The following is a 16,822-nucleotide window of genomic DNA, read 5'->3' on the forward strand; positions in this document are numbered from 1 at the left end:
GACATAAAGAGGCCACTTTTGGTTTTAAAATAGTTTGGATTTAAAAATAAATTAAGGGAAAGGGTTTAGGGAGTGAAGATTCTTGGCAGGCTTGGGATAATTACTACAAAATGAGCTCCCATTTCTCAAGTCCTTTGTGGTGCCAGGACTGCGGTGCCACCATCCCAGCAAGAGGCTGGCCAAAGTCCCTGGCAGGACCGGCAGCATCGGACCTATTATACCACCTCCATGTGACCACCAACGTGCCCATCCCCCTACCCTGCCCTTGGACCCAGTTGCTGTGGCATAGAGCAGGAGGGTTATTGGATAGTTCCAGGTTCAAATCCTGCTCTGCCACTTGCCTACTTAACCTCTCCCAGCCTTGTCATCCTCATCTGTTAAATGTCGATAATTACCATTCTGGGATCATGAAACATCCAGACATCCCCCGGAGCCCCTTTGCCTGCCTTCAGAGGCAGCATTATCAGCATTACTTTCCCACTGCTACCTGTGCCCAAGCTGAGCAAAAATACCATCTTCCAGGCACCACCCTTCTCATGGTCACCCATCATGGTAGAGAGAAAATGCCTCTGTATCAGATCAAGAATGCCTGCATGGGCAAAGCTGTCCTCCAGCCATCCTGGGCCCCCTCTCTCACCCACCACCCTGAATTAAGATGGTCCAAAACAGTCCACCACCCTCCACCTCCCTCCTCAGCTCAGACCTCACCATCCCACTGCTTCCTTACCCTCCCTTCCAGGGGCCTGCGAATGCTGTGCACCCACCCTGGTCAGCTCCTTCCCAGGGTCCCCAGCCCATCTGGAGACCCCACTCTCTACCCAGGGACACTCCCCACATTCCCCTCTCCCTCACAGATAGCCAAATGCTGCCTTGTAAGCTCCATCTCCTAAATCTCTCCCATTCAGCCCCCTGCTTCCCACCTCCACCACCCTGTCTCTTTCCTGGCCATGGGCTACCACCTCCACCCTGATGCTGTCCATTCCTGCCCACTCATCCATACTTCACAGGTATCTCCCCTCTTTGCACATCTGACTCTGCCCCTCCTCTACCCAGACCCTTTATGACTCCCCAGTAGGCCTGGGATAGAGTCTCAGGCCCTCACCCCAGAGCTCCAGCCCCACAAACGCTCTGGGCTTTCTCCTCTGAGCTTGCATATCTGCTTTCTGTCAGCTTCAAATATATTATTCTCCTCTCTCTTCCTTGGAATTTAATTACTTCACCAGATGAGGTTAAGCTCCCCCTTTTCTCTGCCCCCACAGCCCCTGCCCTGTCGTCTCCATAACACCTGCTGAGTACACATGTCCCTCCCAACATACTGTGCTTGATGCACCATCGTCGCCTCCCCAATGCCTGGAACAGGACTTGAAATAGCACAGGCACTCAAGGGGTATTTGTTGCAAGGATGAATGAATTTATTAGTCATTGCATGGATGGATTGTCATGTAGGTGGCTTTGGTAGCTGGGTGGGGATGAGGCAAGATACTACATAAGCTGTAGCCAGTACCTGCCCATGGCAGCAGGTGGCTGGAGGGAGAAGGCCATGTCACTTCCAGCAGACTGAGTGCTGTTTTTAATGGCCTGGCAGTAAGGTGCGTACATGGCAGAGGCCTGCAGAGGAGGTAATGCCAAGAGGGCAGCCCTGCCCACCTCTAATTATTGCTTGAGTCTTCCTGGCAATGCCAACCGCCTGCCCCAGAGAGCTCAGTCTCGTCCGTCACAGTGTGAACTCAGGGTGGGGCTGTTGCCACTGCCAGTGGGGAAGAAGACAAGAGGAGGTTCCCAGGGACCTTTGGATCTTGGAAAGCGGAGGAAGCCCCAGGCTTGGAACATGCTCAGCTCCTGTCCTTCCTGTTCCCAGGGCAGCTGAGGGGTGTTCCCTGACTCAAGGATCCTATCAAGAAGCCTGTAGGGTAGCCGAGGAGCAAGCCAGCTGACGGGGGCACCACAGCACCCCCAGGCAGAGAGCCTCAGATGGTTTGGTGTCTGCTGATGAGGAAGCCCTTGGAAAGGTGACGCCTCAATGGCTGGCCGGGCAGCTGGGCTGCTCAGGCCCGGAAGGAGGCCTTGACCAAACGGCCCATCAGTGGCTGTGGTGGCCGGAAGTTGTTCACCATGTGGATCCTCTCATCGTCCTCTGAGGTGAAAAGCAGGCTCCGAAACTTCTCCATCTTGAGGAGGCAGAAGAGAAACTCAGGGCGGGATGGGGTGCTATGGTTCCCTCTGATCCCAGACCCATCATCTGGTATATGCCACCCAGTCACCTCTGCCCCTTCCTCTTCTTGTCCCCAGCCCCCTCTAACTCATTCTCTCCTGGGACCCCAACCTCAGTTTTTTACTCACTAAAGGGCCCCTGAATCTGGACCCTGCACCACCTAGTTCCAGTTCCAATTCCATCTAGCTAAGGGATCAGAAAATGCAGCATTGAGATTCTAACACAGTAGGCGTGGTCCCAGGATCCAGGGATCTCCCCTCCCAGCCTGTGCCTGGGTCCTCACGACTGTCAATCAAGCTAACTCCCATCTAAGGATCTAAATGTTTATTCACAGAAGATAGGAGCCTCAGTGGTGGGACCACAGGCTGTGGGTTGCTGGTTGGGAAAGTCACACTGCCCGGGGTGGACCCTGACTGCCATATCCCCCCACCTGATGCTCTACCTGGAGGACTCACCTGCCTTTCAGAGATGCTGATGGGCTCTCGGAGCACAATCCAGGTGACACTCTCACTTAGTGGGGGAGTTGTCAGGGAGCCTGGGTAGGTCCAGTAGTGCCGGCTGGCAGGCAGCAGACACTTGGCATTGAAGCAGGTGAACTGGGCCTTGGTGCCCTGCAGCAGGGTAGGGAACCCAGGAACCAGCATGGACCTCCTGCCAGGACCAGACCAGCAGCCCCCCCACCACCCCGCCACTGCCCCATTTCTGTCAGAGGATCTAGGCTTCTCCCTGGCTCATTGATGCAAACTAGGGACAAATGTCTGTGATCCTAGATGCCATCTCCCAGCCGGGGCCAGGCCCCATCCACCTATGTGTGCGTATGTAAAAGCTGCAGCACCAGGACCTCTTTGGCCACCAAGGCTTCTCCCTTGCCTTCAGTGGCCCTTAGTGGTGCTGCCTGCCAGACAACCATTAACAAATGGGACAAGTATCTTATCAATCCTACAACCAGACAAGGCCACCGAGTCTGCACGCTGGGCACTCCAGGGGGCCACGGACCCTGGTGAACAGGAGTCAGGTGCAGGATACCGCAGGTGCTGCCCTGCGCCCTTCATCTCAGTGAGGGTTTGCTGCCAGAATGGAAGAGTTCATGTGTCTACTCCATCCCGTAGCCTCTTCCCCGCTCCCTCCAGGCTGCTGTGGGTCAGGGTCACGGACCCTGGTCTCACCTTAAACCGAACCATGTAGAGCGCGTCCGTCAGGCGGTTCATGCTGGGGTGCTCATCCCCCATCTGTCAGGGAGAGGGTAGTGTGAGCCCAGTACCACTGTGTTCTGGAACCAGGGGCAGTACCAAGCCTCCCGTGCCCCTCCCGGTCCTGGGTAAAGCCCCCTCACCTCCAAGAAGACACCGACCACAGCCAGGCCATCAGGTGCTGAGGCTGCCTCCCCAAAGGTGCTGTACTTCCTGGCGTTCCAATGAACCAGGTGTAGCTACAGATTTAACAATAGGCCAGACCAGGGCTCAGCACCTCCCAGGGGCCACGGGAGCTCAGAGCCAGGCTTCCCTCACTCCCAGCAGACTCCAGGCCCCTCTGCAGGAGGGACGGGCTGTCGGACCTCCCAAGGCCTAGTATCCCAAGCGGCCACCAGGAGCCCTCAAATGGCACACATCACACCCACCCTGCTCTGGGCCCAACCCTTTCCTGAGCCCCAGGGAACCAAAGAGGAATCTGGTTCAGGCCCTGCCTGCCATGAACTATGAAATAGCTAATGGCCATCCAGTGTGGCACTCCCTGAGGATGGCACTGCACGAAGTCCAAAGAATAATTAGGAGGCTATCAAATGCAACCCTGGGGGAAAGGAACTCCAGGTGGAATACCTGGAGGTATGAAAGAGCCCGGTGTGGGCAGCAGGGGATTCACCACCTGCGGGGCAGCATGGGGAGAGGTTGGGGGATGATGAGGCCCTGCAAGGCCAGTTCATGCAGGGCCTTGAATGCTAAGCTCAGTCCTTGAAGGCTTGTTAGCATGGGGCTGGATTTGGTCCTCAGAAAATTCCTCTGGACACCAGGACAGCAGTGGGCAAAGTTCAGGAGAAAGACTCTATGCTGGGGGTCGGTGGAGGATGTCTCTCCCAAAGGCCCCTGGGTGCTCCTCCTCACTCACTCCAGAGCCCCACACCAGGCGGCCACCAAACCCCTGACTATCCATTCCCCCACTCTGTCCCCAGGCAGTACAGGCATTCCTGTGGAGGAGGGCCCTTACCTCGCAGGGGAATGACTTGCCATCCACCGTGTGCTCTGAGCCCACGTTGTGCATCTTGCCCCAGTGGAAATGGAACTGCTTGAGCCGGTAGGGCCCGTCCAGGGGGCCCCCAGTCACCACTGCGGGTAGAAGTGGGGCTTATAGCAATCGGTGTGAGAAAGCCCAGACTGCCCAGCAGTGCCAGGATCAGGGCAGTGCCCAGGATGGGGGATACATTTTTCATTTGAAAAATTGGTTGGGCTAATTGGTCTTGGGTCAGTCTCCACTCAGTTCTTTGGACCTTTAGCTGGACCAGGGCAGAAATCCTAGCAGTCTGTAGGTGGCAGAGAGTCTGGTACTGACAGAACACATCACTCTCCCCTCCCCCCCAACTCCTACCCAATTTTGCACGGAAGCTGGAACCTTGCCTCTAAGCAATCCATTATCACTGACAATAGGCCTCCCCTGTCTGGAGCTGTGACTCAGGGTGTAGTCAGGAGGATTATATTGTTTAGCCCTCATAGTAGCTCATGAGGGACAGAATCTATTACCTCTATTTTATAAAGGAGGAAACCAAAGTACATAGAGGGCGAGGCAATTGCCCAAGGTCACACAGCAAGGCACTGAGCTGGGACAGAAGCCTGCATTTCCTTTTGTTTGTCCAGAGCCCAAGCCACGAATCACCAGGCCATGCTGCCTCCCCAGGACCTGGTGCTGTCCAGAGGCCAGCTCCTGAGGGCTCTCACTCTGGTGGCTAGGTCTAAGTACCTCCAATGCACACCCCCTATCCCGACCTCTTTGGTGGGTCCCACTTGTGATGGTTTTGTGACTTTCCCACCCTGATATCTGGTGAACTGGGGCCAAGCATAAGGCCTTCTGGGACTGATTGAATTTCTAGCTGAAAGGGATCTGGCAGTGGAAGGAGCCCCTGCCAGGCCTGAATGTGAGCCCCTGGATCAGGTGACGGCCCTGGGCTCAGAGTTCCACTAGGCCTCTTCAGGATGGGTGACCAGGGCAGGGCCTTGCCCGCTGTGGGCCCCTTGAGAAGGAGGAGGGGGAAGAGGAGGAAGACAGGACAGTCCAGAGGCCTAACCCTCCTTGCTGTCTGTCCTGCAGGCTGAGCTCCTGGATATAGCCTGTGGGGACCCACCCTTCTGAGCATGCCCTACCTGGGACCCCAGAGTATGGTCTCTCTGCACTCCTTCCCTAAACCCTTGAACTTCGCTCCCTTGGCCTCCTCCCTTTGTCCTGACTGTAAAACACACTGCCATTCACTGTGTACTTACTATGTGTTCTGAACCCATAGGTGTCAACCCCCACAGAGACCTTGAGGGGCGGGGGATACACTGTTATCCCTATTGGACAGATGTGGGACTAAGGCTCAGAAAAGTAGGTATCCTGCCCAAGGTCACACAGCTGGTGAGTAGCCGAGCTCCCACTATCTGGCTCCCAAGCCCACCTTCTTCCCACTGGTTTCCTGGCCCCTCTGGTCTGGGCATTCTGGTAGGGCAGACCTGAAAGTGGGCCCTTGGGTCAGTGGTCCAGACGCATGCGCCCTTGGGCCTCCCACCTCCATACCATGCAGTAGCCTTTCACTGAGCTTCTGATCTGAATTGAACTCTTAGTGCCCTCTGAAGGGTTTAGAAGGTACAGCCACACAAAAACCGCTCCTTCATAAGCCCTAATCTAGGGTCATCAAGATCCCCATGGTCCTCCTCAAAGCTCTGGGTGAGAGGCTTTTCTTAGAATTCAGTACCAGGAAAGCTGTGTCTCTCTTCTGAGGATCTGCTGGATTCTCTCCTTTCTGCCCCAAGAACTATAACTAATAAAGGGGGTTTCCTTTTTTTCCTAGCCTACCGGGAAACTCGGGGCTAAGCAACTAAAATCACTCCTATCTGGCTTCCTTCCTCTTCCCTGCCCTTTGATTTTTTAATTGAACTGTAAGTTCCCTTGAGTGCTTTTATTACGTGTGTAGGGTGGGGGTGGGGTGTGGTAGGCAGAGTTCCTGACACTTTCTTACACAAGAAACTCCAGCCAGTTTCCTCCTTGTCCCACCCCACACCTCACACCTCACACTTCACAGGCTTGGTCATAAAGACACAACTGCTTCACTGAGAAGTATTCCTGCGGCCTCTGCCTAGGAATTTATCATAATAGAACCTGGACTTAAATCCCAGGGCAAAGAGACCTTGGAAAGGGTGCCACACGTCCCTGCTGGTGGATCTCTGGCCCAAGGTCGTTGCAATCATGCGGTTGTATGTGGGCTGGAAAGACCTTTGGAGTCAGAACTGGCTGGTTTGGGCTCCCTGAGTCTCTGCTTGCCCATCTTAGGGGTGGGTTCTTGAGAGGAATAAAAGAGCTGCTTGTGACCTTAGCAAGGGGCCTGGCACACAGAACATTTTAGCGCCCTTCTTTCTCTGCTGGGCTTGGCCACATCACACAGAGAGGAGGGTTTGGCCTTAGGCCACACAGCAGGTCAGTGATGGGGCAGGGAGTGAAGTGAAAACAAACCCAACCTAAAGCACTAAATAGAAGGGAAGGAGAGAAGTAGCATTTCTTGAGCTTCGGAGCATCTGTTATATGCCAGCACTACGAACATCACTTCAGCTTTTCAGTTTTTCTCTCTATGATCCTAGGGAGGAAAAGAAGGTCTTATTGCTCCCGTTTCATGCCTAAGGAGACTGAGGCTCAGGCCGTGGCTTCACATTGGTGAGAGGTGAAGTCTCCTTTCCCCGCCACAGCATGCTGCCCCTCCTGAGCCTGCCCAAAACAAAGTTAGGACCCCAGGTGGAGGGGCGCCAGGGTCTGCAGGGGCCACTTACCAGATCGATCATCACTGTCAATGAAGTCCACCTGGACAGAGTGGCCACTATTGGCAATGCTGATGGATGTGCAGGCCTCATAGGAAAGCTCCAGTGGCTTCAGGCTGGGCGAGTACACAGCCTGGCTGGATACAATATTGATTGGTGATTGGCGGTATCCCTGGGCAATTGGGTACAGCTTGTGCCACTGTGAGGGGCCTGTAGGTGGGGAGAGGGCAAGGACTCAGGTTATCCCAGATCTCTGGGCCTCAGGCTGAAGGCATCTGTGGGGGATGGTCTCCCCGGTATCCTTTCAGACCTCTGCCCCTGCTTTGGAGCTGTGCGGTCTGGAGTTCCAATCACAGATCTTCCACTTGCCCTCCACTTCCTTGTCTTTGAAATGACCTCTCGAAAACTCACCACCCAGAGCTGATAGGAGGTCCCTCAGGCATCTGAAGCCCCTGCCCTGACCATATCAGGCATCGGGCCTCTTCCTGTACCTCGGACAGGTTTGTGTTGTTGTTTGTGATAAGAATAACAAAAATTCCCATCATCCTGGCTTTGTCTCTGTGATATGCGTTTGTTCCTCACAATTGCCTTGTGAAGTAGAAACCAGTGTGGTCCTCATTTCACAGATGAGGGAACTGAGGGCCATTCAGGCATGTGCACATATACACTCGGGCACTTATATAAACATAGCACATGTGTGAACTGCCCCCAGCCGTCCTCCCCAGGCATGTGCCTACAGATCCATAGAGATGATCATGTGTGCACACAGGCGCACAGTGATCAGAGCTCACTGGATGTGAGTGGCTAGGCCCAATAACACTCACATGTACAAACACATACACATACACACACACCCTGTCAACTATATCTGACGCACGCATATGCACCCTCACACAGGGACCCCCTGTTGCAAACCTAGATCTGCACTAAGAGACTACAGCAAAACACATGCAGGTACACACACACATATACACACACCTGCGTGTACACCCACGGGCACCTACCACCTGCCTCCCAGAGGCCCCATCCTCGGATGAGAGGCTCAGCATCTCCCTGGGAAACATCCTGAGGTGCAGCCTATTTTTAGAGCTATTGCCGGCTGGTGCTTCTCCCTGTTTTTTGGCTTCTTAAGTTTTCCTGGGAAAATAACAGCAGGTGCCAACAGAGCTGTGTCCCCAGTGGATGACTCAGAATCGTGTCCCAGACTCATGGGGTTATTTTTGAAGTCTTGTGAGTATGCCGCCTGCTGGCACCTCTATCCTTTGTCCTTCTCCCCCTCTGCGCCCCTAGACTGGACTGCCCAGGTCTGGCTGGCCATGGGGTAGGCTTATAGGATACTGGGTGCTCAGAGCTGGTGGGCAGGACTAGCAAGGAGGCTGAAGTTAGGGGACTCTGAATCTGGGGAGGTACCCAGGAGCAGGCTTGGAGCAGGTGCCGGTGGGAAGACAATCCTCTATGGGTTGTCAACCTGCCCCTTTTCTGCCTTTCTCTCCATCTCTGGTGGTCTCTGTTGCTTTTTTCTGGATGCCTCTTTCTAGCTTTTGCATGCCTAGGTCTGGAGTTTGCCCCTCCAGAAGGTGCTCCTGTGCCCTTGGGGTCCCTGAGGGAGGCAGATATGCCATAGCATCTCTCTTAACTCCCTCTGGCCCATTGCAACCTCCCAACCCCCAGACTGCAGCCCAGCACCCGCGCCCCCTCCCCCACCAGAGTGACTGCCTCTCCCCAGAGAAGTGGGGATGGGACGTGTTCCTCCCACTAGCACTCCTCCTTCTCTCCACCCTCACCTGCCCTGCATGGGTCTACTGGTAGCCTGGATCTTGGGTCTCATTGTTCGCCTCAGGGAAGGGGGGAAACCTTTACCCCAGACAATCCTACCAGCTTGGTAAGAAACACCCCAAGAGGGAATGGACCTGCCCCAGACCCGCTCCCAAGCACTCTGGCTTTCACCTTCCGCCCCTTCTCCCCTCTTCTGCATCCTAAGGGAACTGAGAGCAGAACTGAGGAGCTGCTTTCCGGGTCAGATCAGGAGGATGGTATGGGCCACGTCTCACACTAGGACGTGTTCAGACACCCTGCTCCATGTAGACACCCAGACACATGCGTGCGCACGCAAATGCGCCCATCCCCTCACGTACCTGCCAACAGGTAAGCGTAAACAGCCCCCGCAGGGATACACTGTCCTGGGGACACTGAGTCCCTGCCAAAGCGGAGCCGGACTCCCGGGATGTTCCTGCACACACGACGTGCACGCTCCTCATCCCGCACCCCGCACCCACGCGCAGCGCTCTTTCCCAACCGCCCCCGCTGCTCTAGGCCACTTCTGCCCACAGGGCCCACGAGAGATGGGTGAGTGTGTGTTTGTGGGGCGGGCCGCGGGGGCCCGAGTTCGTGTGAGTCCGGCGGTCGGAGGCTGCGCGGAGGAGGCGGCACAGCGCAGCCGGCTGCTGAGCGGGTTGGGGCGCAGCGCAGACTTTGCGCCAGGCGCAGGGGAGCCAGGGCTCGGGCCGGGAAGGTGGGCCAGGTTCTAGGGGCTGGATGGGAGGCGGGGTCCGGATCTGGCCAGGAGAGTGGGGACTTGCCGGTCTGCGAAACCCTGCCGGGCGCGAGCCTCAGAGGATCCCAGCCGGCCAAGATCTGTGCCTACCGTCTTTCTGGCCGTAGCCCCAGCCGTGGTGGCCGGTCATGCCGCTGCTGTCCCCGCGGCCGTGTATCTGCCGACTGGGCTCAGTTCCGCTGGCTCAGGCTGCAGCTCGGGGCCCCGCTCGCTGCTGCGGAGCAGCCTCTTAGAGCAGTGACGGGAGGAGCAGTTCCCGGGAGACCCGCCCCCCCTCCTCCCCGGCAAGACGAGGGAGGCCGGCCAGGCACCGCCCCCGCCCGCCCGCTAGTTGAGCCCCAAGTGGAGATGTGGGGCCAGAGGGAAGTGAACCTCTCCCCCAACTCCACTCTTATCTTCGCTGGATGACTCTCCCTCCTTTCCTCCAGCACGTGTGCAGACTCTGGGACACGAGAGACCGCTCATGCTGAGGGCTCCACATTCCTTCCCCTCCCCAGGCTTGTCCCTGATCAGTAAACCCTACCACCGAGAACGTGGGTTTTGGGCCCCCGAGTCCTCCGGAATTGGAGAGTCCCCTTTAAATTCAAATTACACTGGCCATTGTGTTGAGAACTGGAGCTCCTCCTGTTTGCCAGACGTGGTGGCAGGCTCTGGGCCCAGGGTTGGGTCCTTCTTGTCCTCTAAACCTTTCGGTTTCCCTGTAACATCGGGGGGGCAGGTCCTTCCATTAGCACTCTTTCAGAGTAGGGGACTGAGGCCTGGAGAGGTGAAGTGACCTGCCCGAGGTCAGCCAGCCAGCTAGTGCAGAATTCACTCCCAGTTTGTCTCACTCCAGGCTCTGTGCTCTTGACCACTTCCCCTGGGGCTGGAGGCAGGTGGTTCCTGTGGGTGCAGGGGTCTGGGAGCCTTGGGGGAGGGCAAGGGCAGGACTAGCAGTCCAAACCCCTGGCCCAGGAAGAGCCAGAGCCTTAAAGGGGGAGAGGGAAGTTTTGGCACTAACTGGTGGTGTGAAGACAGGCCCACAGACCCCAGCCGGCTAACCCCTGGAACCAAGTCTGAGGCCCCGCCTCCAGCTGCCTCATTTCTCTTCATTGCTTCCTCCCTCTGTCCCAGACTCTTTGCCTGTCTCTGTGAAGTCCCCTGTCCTTCCTTTCCTTACTTTCCCATGACTTTTGGGATCCCTGCTAGGAGCTCAGACCCCTCACCCTGCACTCAACTTCATTGCTGGCCTCAGCCCAACATTTTTGCACCCTCTAGCCCTGGTTCTTGCTGTGCCTTCCCCCTGGTACATCCTTTGTCTTCCACCCACTGGCTCTGGCCAGCTTAATCTGATTCATCTTAGGATGTGGCTTTGTGCCAAGGCTAGGCTAGTCTCTGGCTAGGCCTCGGCAGGAGCTCCTGGCAAGACAAACAGATGGGTAGATGGAAGGACAGGAAATGATCCCACAAAGGGACCTGTACCCAGCAGGAGATAAAGGGGCATTTGTGGAATGTCTGCTGGTCTGACCTTCACCAGAGGAGACTGTTTCAGATCCTGCTCTTAGCCGATCTTGTGCAGGATTCTGCCGTTCTGTCTTCCTGACTCCCTTACCTCCCTGTGGCTGTCTTAGTCAGATTCCCTCCCCTAGCCCTTGAACCCCAGTTCCCCAGGAAGAGTGGTAGAGATTAATTGATAACTTTCAAGGTCAGCCCGTGATTTCTAAGCCCTGCCTTGATGCTCCTCTCTGACCCAGAAGCTAAAAGGGGCCCTTAGGATAAGTTTGACCCTAGGGCGTGGATAGGGTGGCCCCAAGACCAGCAAGTGTCACAGAATGAAACATTGTCAAGGCCCCAGGTGTCCAAGCCAGAAATGTCATCTTCAGACCGGAAGACAAAGGTGTGCTTCCATGAGGCCTGCAGCCTCTATTCATCTTGAAGAAGAGCCTGCCACTTTCTCCTGGGGTAGTTGCAACACCCTTGGGGGCTTGGGGATGGGCCCAAATGTGTCCACTTCATTGACCCACTTGCGCCTCACAGTGACCCAGGCCTTTTCTGTATTTATTTATAGTATTAAAAATAGAATTGGAATTATTTCTATAGTTTTGTATCCAGTTTAATCTGCACAGCAACCCGGGAGGGATTTTTCACCCCATTTTACAGATGAGGAAAGCAAGGCTCAGAAAAGTTCAGTTGTGGTGCACAGTGACAAAGCAAGGATGAAAACCCAGAGCTGCTGAGTCCCTTATTCAACATGTCTAAAATCATGGGGAGGCAGAGGAAGCAGATTTTAAATTTGATTGTCATTTGCACATATATGCTTTGCATATATATGCAAGGCTCTGGGAGGAGTTAAGAGAAGCTAAGGAGTCTCTTTGCCTTTAAGGAGGAGACTGGAGACCAGAAGGGTGTCTCTATATTGCCTACTCCTTTCGGAAAAATAAAAGTATGTGCAGTTGACTCTTGAACAACGTAGCTTTGAACTGCGCAGGTCCATTTATATGAGGGTTTTTTTTTCCCAATAAATACAGTACTGTACTGTGAATGTATTTTCTCTTCCTTATGATTTCATTAGTAACATTTTCTTTTCTCTAACTTAATTGTAAGAATACAGTATGTAATACATATAACATACAAAATATGTGTTAATAGATTACACTATCAGTAAGGCTGTGATCCACAGTAAGCCATTAGTAGTTCAGTTTTCAGGGAGTCGAACATTCCACATGCTGCTCTGGCCAGTGTGGCTCAATTTGTTGGAGTGTCGGCCCACAGCCTAAGGGTTGTGGGTTTGACTCCTGGTTGGGGCACATACATACCTAGTTTGCAGTTTTGATCCCTGGTCCAGGCACATACAGGAGGCCACCAATCGATGCTTCTCTCTCACATCAGTGTTTCTTTCTCTCCCTTCTCTCCTTTCCTCTCTCTCTGAAAGCAATGAAAAAGTGACCTCAGGTGAGAATTAAAAGAAAAAATTATATGTGGAATTTGGATTGCATGGGTGGGGGGCTTTTGGCATCCCTAACCAGAGCATTGTTCCAGAGCCAACTGTGTTACCTGTCTAACGATCAAATAAAAGTTGATCCGATTCTTTTCTTCCTGCAGCCTGTCTTCAGCAATTTTCTCCCAGTGCCGGGAACACAGGAAGATGAGAGGAGCCAATGGAGTCTGACCGTCTCAGGTGAAGCCCCAGTTGCACCGGCAGCCCATTCAGGTCAACTTGGAAGAGCTTGTGACCTCATTCAAGCGCCTCCTGTCTCAATTGCGTGCTGTCTTTGAAGCTGAATTGATTTCACTGCTCTGGATTTACTCTTTGGTCTCACTGGCATCAGTGGCTCCTGAATTTCACCGTTTTTGGAGGAGGCGGAGCACAGAGATGTGAGGGTTATGATGAACGGCTGGGGAAGAGGGCAGGAACAGCTTGTGTAATGACATCCCATTCGTCAAGCGTCTTTGACCTGAACTCACTTTCGCTCTTGAAGGTACAGTGTCTTTGCTCTGTGAGGTGATGAGGGGCTCATTCCCCTACTACCCACTTTATGGGCATCCCTGTGAGCATTGGTTGAGAAAACAGATGTCCAGTGCTGTACCGACAGACAGAATCATGCCTGCTGTTCGTCGTATATTATGCACAGGACCAACAGGCCAGGCTAGAAGCCCTATGACCTGGAAATTCTAAGATCAGAACGGCAGCTCCTTGTGTTTTTTAAAAAAACATTTTTCACTCCAAGTATGTGTGGGGATGTGTGCATGCAGTAGGATGGAATGAGCCTGGGCTGTGGACTCAGACGGGCCTGGGCTTGGCTTCCTGCATCACTGGCTGTGTGGCCTGGGGAAAGTTGCTTCATCGCTCTGAGTCTGTGTTCTCATCTGTGAGGTGGGAATAGAGAGTCTAAGGGCTAATAGGATAATATGGTCAGATAAGGTGATGCCTTGAGATACCTGGTACCAGCGATGTACTCCTCAGACCCTAAGACCTCTGTTCGTTCCCCTTTCCTTACCTTGTGGGACACATTCAAAACCTCAGATATACCTTTTCCAATTATCCAAACCTCAGATATACCTTTTCCGCCAGTAGTGGCGGCTATTCATGGCAGAAAGTTGGGAAGAATCAGAAAAGCCTATAAAAGAACATTTAAACTACTGGTCATGTGACTCAAGAATCAGCACTGCTCATGTTTTAGTGATCATCCTGTCCAGCTTTTTTGATATGTATTTGTATTACTTAAAAAACAATCAGAATAACGTGTGTAACTTTATGACCAGTTTCCCCTCACCCCCCCATCATTAGGTTAGCATTTTCCTGTTTGGTTAGCCTTGGAGAACTTGACACAATGCCTTTAGTGTTTGGGTTATTTCCAATTTCCACTATTGTAAATAGCTCTGCAGTGAACATCCATATTTATACAGCTTTGTGTGTGTCTGATGATTTCCTTGGGATAAACTGCTAGAAGTGGAAATACCATATCAGATGATATACAGATTGCCAGTAAGGCATTTAAAAATGCGGAAAGCATGGTCAAAGTAGTTTTGGAAATGTATTCTTTCATTCAATGCACATTTGCTGAAGATTTATTAGATGCCAAACGCTGGGCCAGGCATGGGTGATACAGCTGTGATCATCACAGACCCACAGCTGTCTCAGGGGAGGAGTGGGGAAGAGAGGCAAATGACTGGCCAATGTGCACCAGGGTGAGAAGGGCTGGGATGGGCAAGGGCAGGCAGGGAGGGCTAGTTGCCGAGGCCCGAGACAGTGTCCTGGGTTGTGACTGATTTTTCCTGGTTGCTTTCCCATGGATTAGAAGCTCTTCCAGCCCTGGCTGGTGCAGCTCAGTGGATTGAGTACAGGCTGCAAACCAAAGGGTCGCCAGTTTGATTCCCAGTCAGGGCATATGCCTGGGTTGTGGGCCAGGTCTCTAGTATGGGGCTCATGAGAGGCAACCACACATTGATAATTCTCTCACTCTCCTTCTCCAATCTTTAAAAGAAAAGAAGCTCTTCCAGGGCAGGGCCAGCCCCAAACTTCCTGGGAGGTTGGTCTCCACTAGCTGGGACCAACAATGATAGGTAGCAAAACAGACAAGAGCTGGGTCTGGCCTGATCTGTTGGAGTGTTTATTTCTAATCCCCACACCACCTCTTCATAGCTGTGAGTCTTTGGAATTTTACTTACCTCTCCAAACCTCTGTTCTCTTGCCTGTGAACTGGAATGAGCACAGATTGAGGTGATGCACCTGAAGGGGCTCCCTGGCATGTCAGTACTCAGAAATGTGGTTGTGGGGTTCAGTTTTCCCATCTGTTCAGTGTGAGACCGGCCTGGATCAGAGGTTCTCAGTCTTGAGAGTGTGCATCAGAATTTCTGATTCAGTAGGTCTGGGACGGGGTCTGAGAATCTGCATTTCTAACAAGTTCCCAAGTGATGTGGATGCTGCTGGTCCAGGACCACACTTTGAAAGCCAGTAATATCTGATTCATTGTCCTCCACAATAGGAAAAATTCACTCATGGGCCCTGAGTTCCCAGATGACAAGGCTTGTGTCTGATCAATTCCCACAGCTCTAACACAGGCACTTTTACATGCCATTATGGGTTGAATTGTATCCTTCAAAAGTTGTTGAAGTCCTAATCTCCAGTTTGTAAATGTGGTCTCATTTAGAAATGGGGTTTTTGGAGATGTAATCAAGTTAAGATGAGGTCACTAGGGTGAGCCCTGATCCAATGTGACTGACATTCTTTTTTTTTTTTAAGATTTTATTTATTTATTTTTAGAGAGGGAAGGGAGGGAGATAGAGAGAGAGAGAGAGAGAGACAGAGAGAGAGAGAGAGAGAGAGAGGGAGAGAAACATCAATGTGCGGTTGCTGGGGGTCATGGCCTGCAACCCAGGCATGTACCCTGACTGGGAATCGAACCTGCGACACTTTGGTTCGCAGCCCATGCTCAATCCACTGAGCTATGCCAGCCAGGGCTTGACTGATATTCTTATAAGAAGAAAAGGGCAGCCGTGGCTGTTGGCTCAGCTAGTTGCAGTGTTGTTCCATACACCAAAAAGCTACAGGTTCGATTTCTCTTTAGGGCACATACCTAGGTTGCAGGTTTGATCCTTAGCTGGGGAGCCTACAGAAGGCGACCAATGGATGTTTCTCTCTCTCTCTCTTTCCCCCTTTTTCTCTCTCTAAAATCAATTTAAAAAACAAAACAAAATAGCCTTGACTGGTGTAGCTCAGTGGGTTGGGCATCACCCCACAAACCAAAAGGTTGTGGCGGTTTGCATTCCCTCTCTGGGGTGCATGCTTAGGTTATGGGATTGGTCCCTGGTTGAGGGTGTGTGAGAGGCAGCCGATCCATTGGTGTTTCTCTTGATGGTTCTTTCTCTCTCTCTCTGTTCCTCCCTTCCCCTCTCTCTAAAAAAAAATAAATAAATAAAATATTTAAAAAATTAAAATGAAAATTAAAAAGATACCCTCAAGTGAGGATTAAAAAAAGAGAGAGAGAGAAGAGCACATAGAAACACGAGGGGAGAATGCTGGGTGACCATGGAGGCAGCAGTTGAAGTGCTGCATGCAGCTGTAAGCCAGGGATTACCAGCAAACCCCCAGAAGCTAGGAGGCAAGGAAGGATTTGTCCCAGAGATGATGACATCTGCTGTTCCTTCTGCTGGAAATATTCTTCCTTGCCCATACCACATGAAACTTTCCTGGTGAGGGGGAGTGGGTGGGGTTCCTCTGTGTACCTCTCAGCTCCCCCACTTCCCTCTATCTATAACAGGGCTGAGTCGTCTCGTTGTCTTGTAAGTACTTGTTTACTGTCCCTCTCCCTTTTCCGGGCTATGACCTCCCCAGGAGCAGGGCCTGGATCTTTGAAACAGGTCCTCAAAGTGGGCTTGTAGCATGAGATGATGGGCAACACGGGTAAATAATCACCGCCATAATAGTGAAAGTTATTATTTAGACAGGATTTTTTTTGTGAGTCTGGTTCTGTGTATTCAAAATCTCATTTAATGCTAATCGAACCCTGTGACGGAGATCCATTTATCCTCATTGCACAAGTGAAAAAATGGAGGATTTGAGAGGTAAAGAGCAGATGTCACAAC

General features: G+C 52.7%; 1 protein-coding gene across 1 annotated transcript; it reads right to left on the minus strand.

Annotated features, from left to right (window-relative positions):
- Positions 1–1,390: 1,390 nt before the first annotated feature.
- Positions 1,391–10,009, minus strand: CA7 (carbonic anhydrase 7). The gene is made up of 7 exons (XM_045819224.1): positions 9,848–10,009; positions 7,216–7,413; positions 4,415–4,533; positions 3,546–3,641; positions 3,379–3,441; positions 2,668–2,823; positions 1,391–2,168 (listed from the first exon to the last, which is right to left on the minus strand). Exons 1-7 carry the CDS (start codon positions 9,885–9,887, stop codon positions 2,046–2,048), a joined length of 795 nt encoding a protein of 264 aa, XP_045675180.1. The 5' UTR covers positions 9,888–10,009; the 3' UTR covers positions 1,391–2,045.
- Positions 10,010–16,822: the final 6,813 nt, after the last annotated feature.

The sequence above is a fragment of the Phyllostomus hastatus genome, unplaced genomic scaffold (genome assembly GCF_019186645.2).
Source record: "Phyllostomus hastatus isolate PE091 unplaced genomic scaffold, TTU_PhHast_1.1 phas_scaffold_345, whole genome shotgun sequence".
Taxonomy (NCBI): Eukaryota; Metazoa; Chordata; class Mammalia; order Chiroptera; family Phyllostomidae; genus Phyllostomus; species Phyllostomus hastatus.

Bases quoted from the DNA above. Each gene is read 5' to 3' on its own strand.
- CA7 (XM_045819224.1), bottom strand. From the start codon at position 9,887: ATGACCGGCCACCACGGCTGGGGCTACGGCCAGAAAGACG. The intron at 3,442-3,545 runs GTGAGGGGGCTT...TCTCCCTGACAG, and splicing joins TGGTCGGTGTCTTCTTGGAG to ATGGGGGATGAGCACCCCAG. The intron at 2,169-2,667 runs GTGAGTCCTCCA...TGCCTCCTCAAG, and splicing joins TCAGCATCTCTGAAAGGCAG to ATGGAGAAGTTTCGGAGCCT.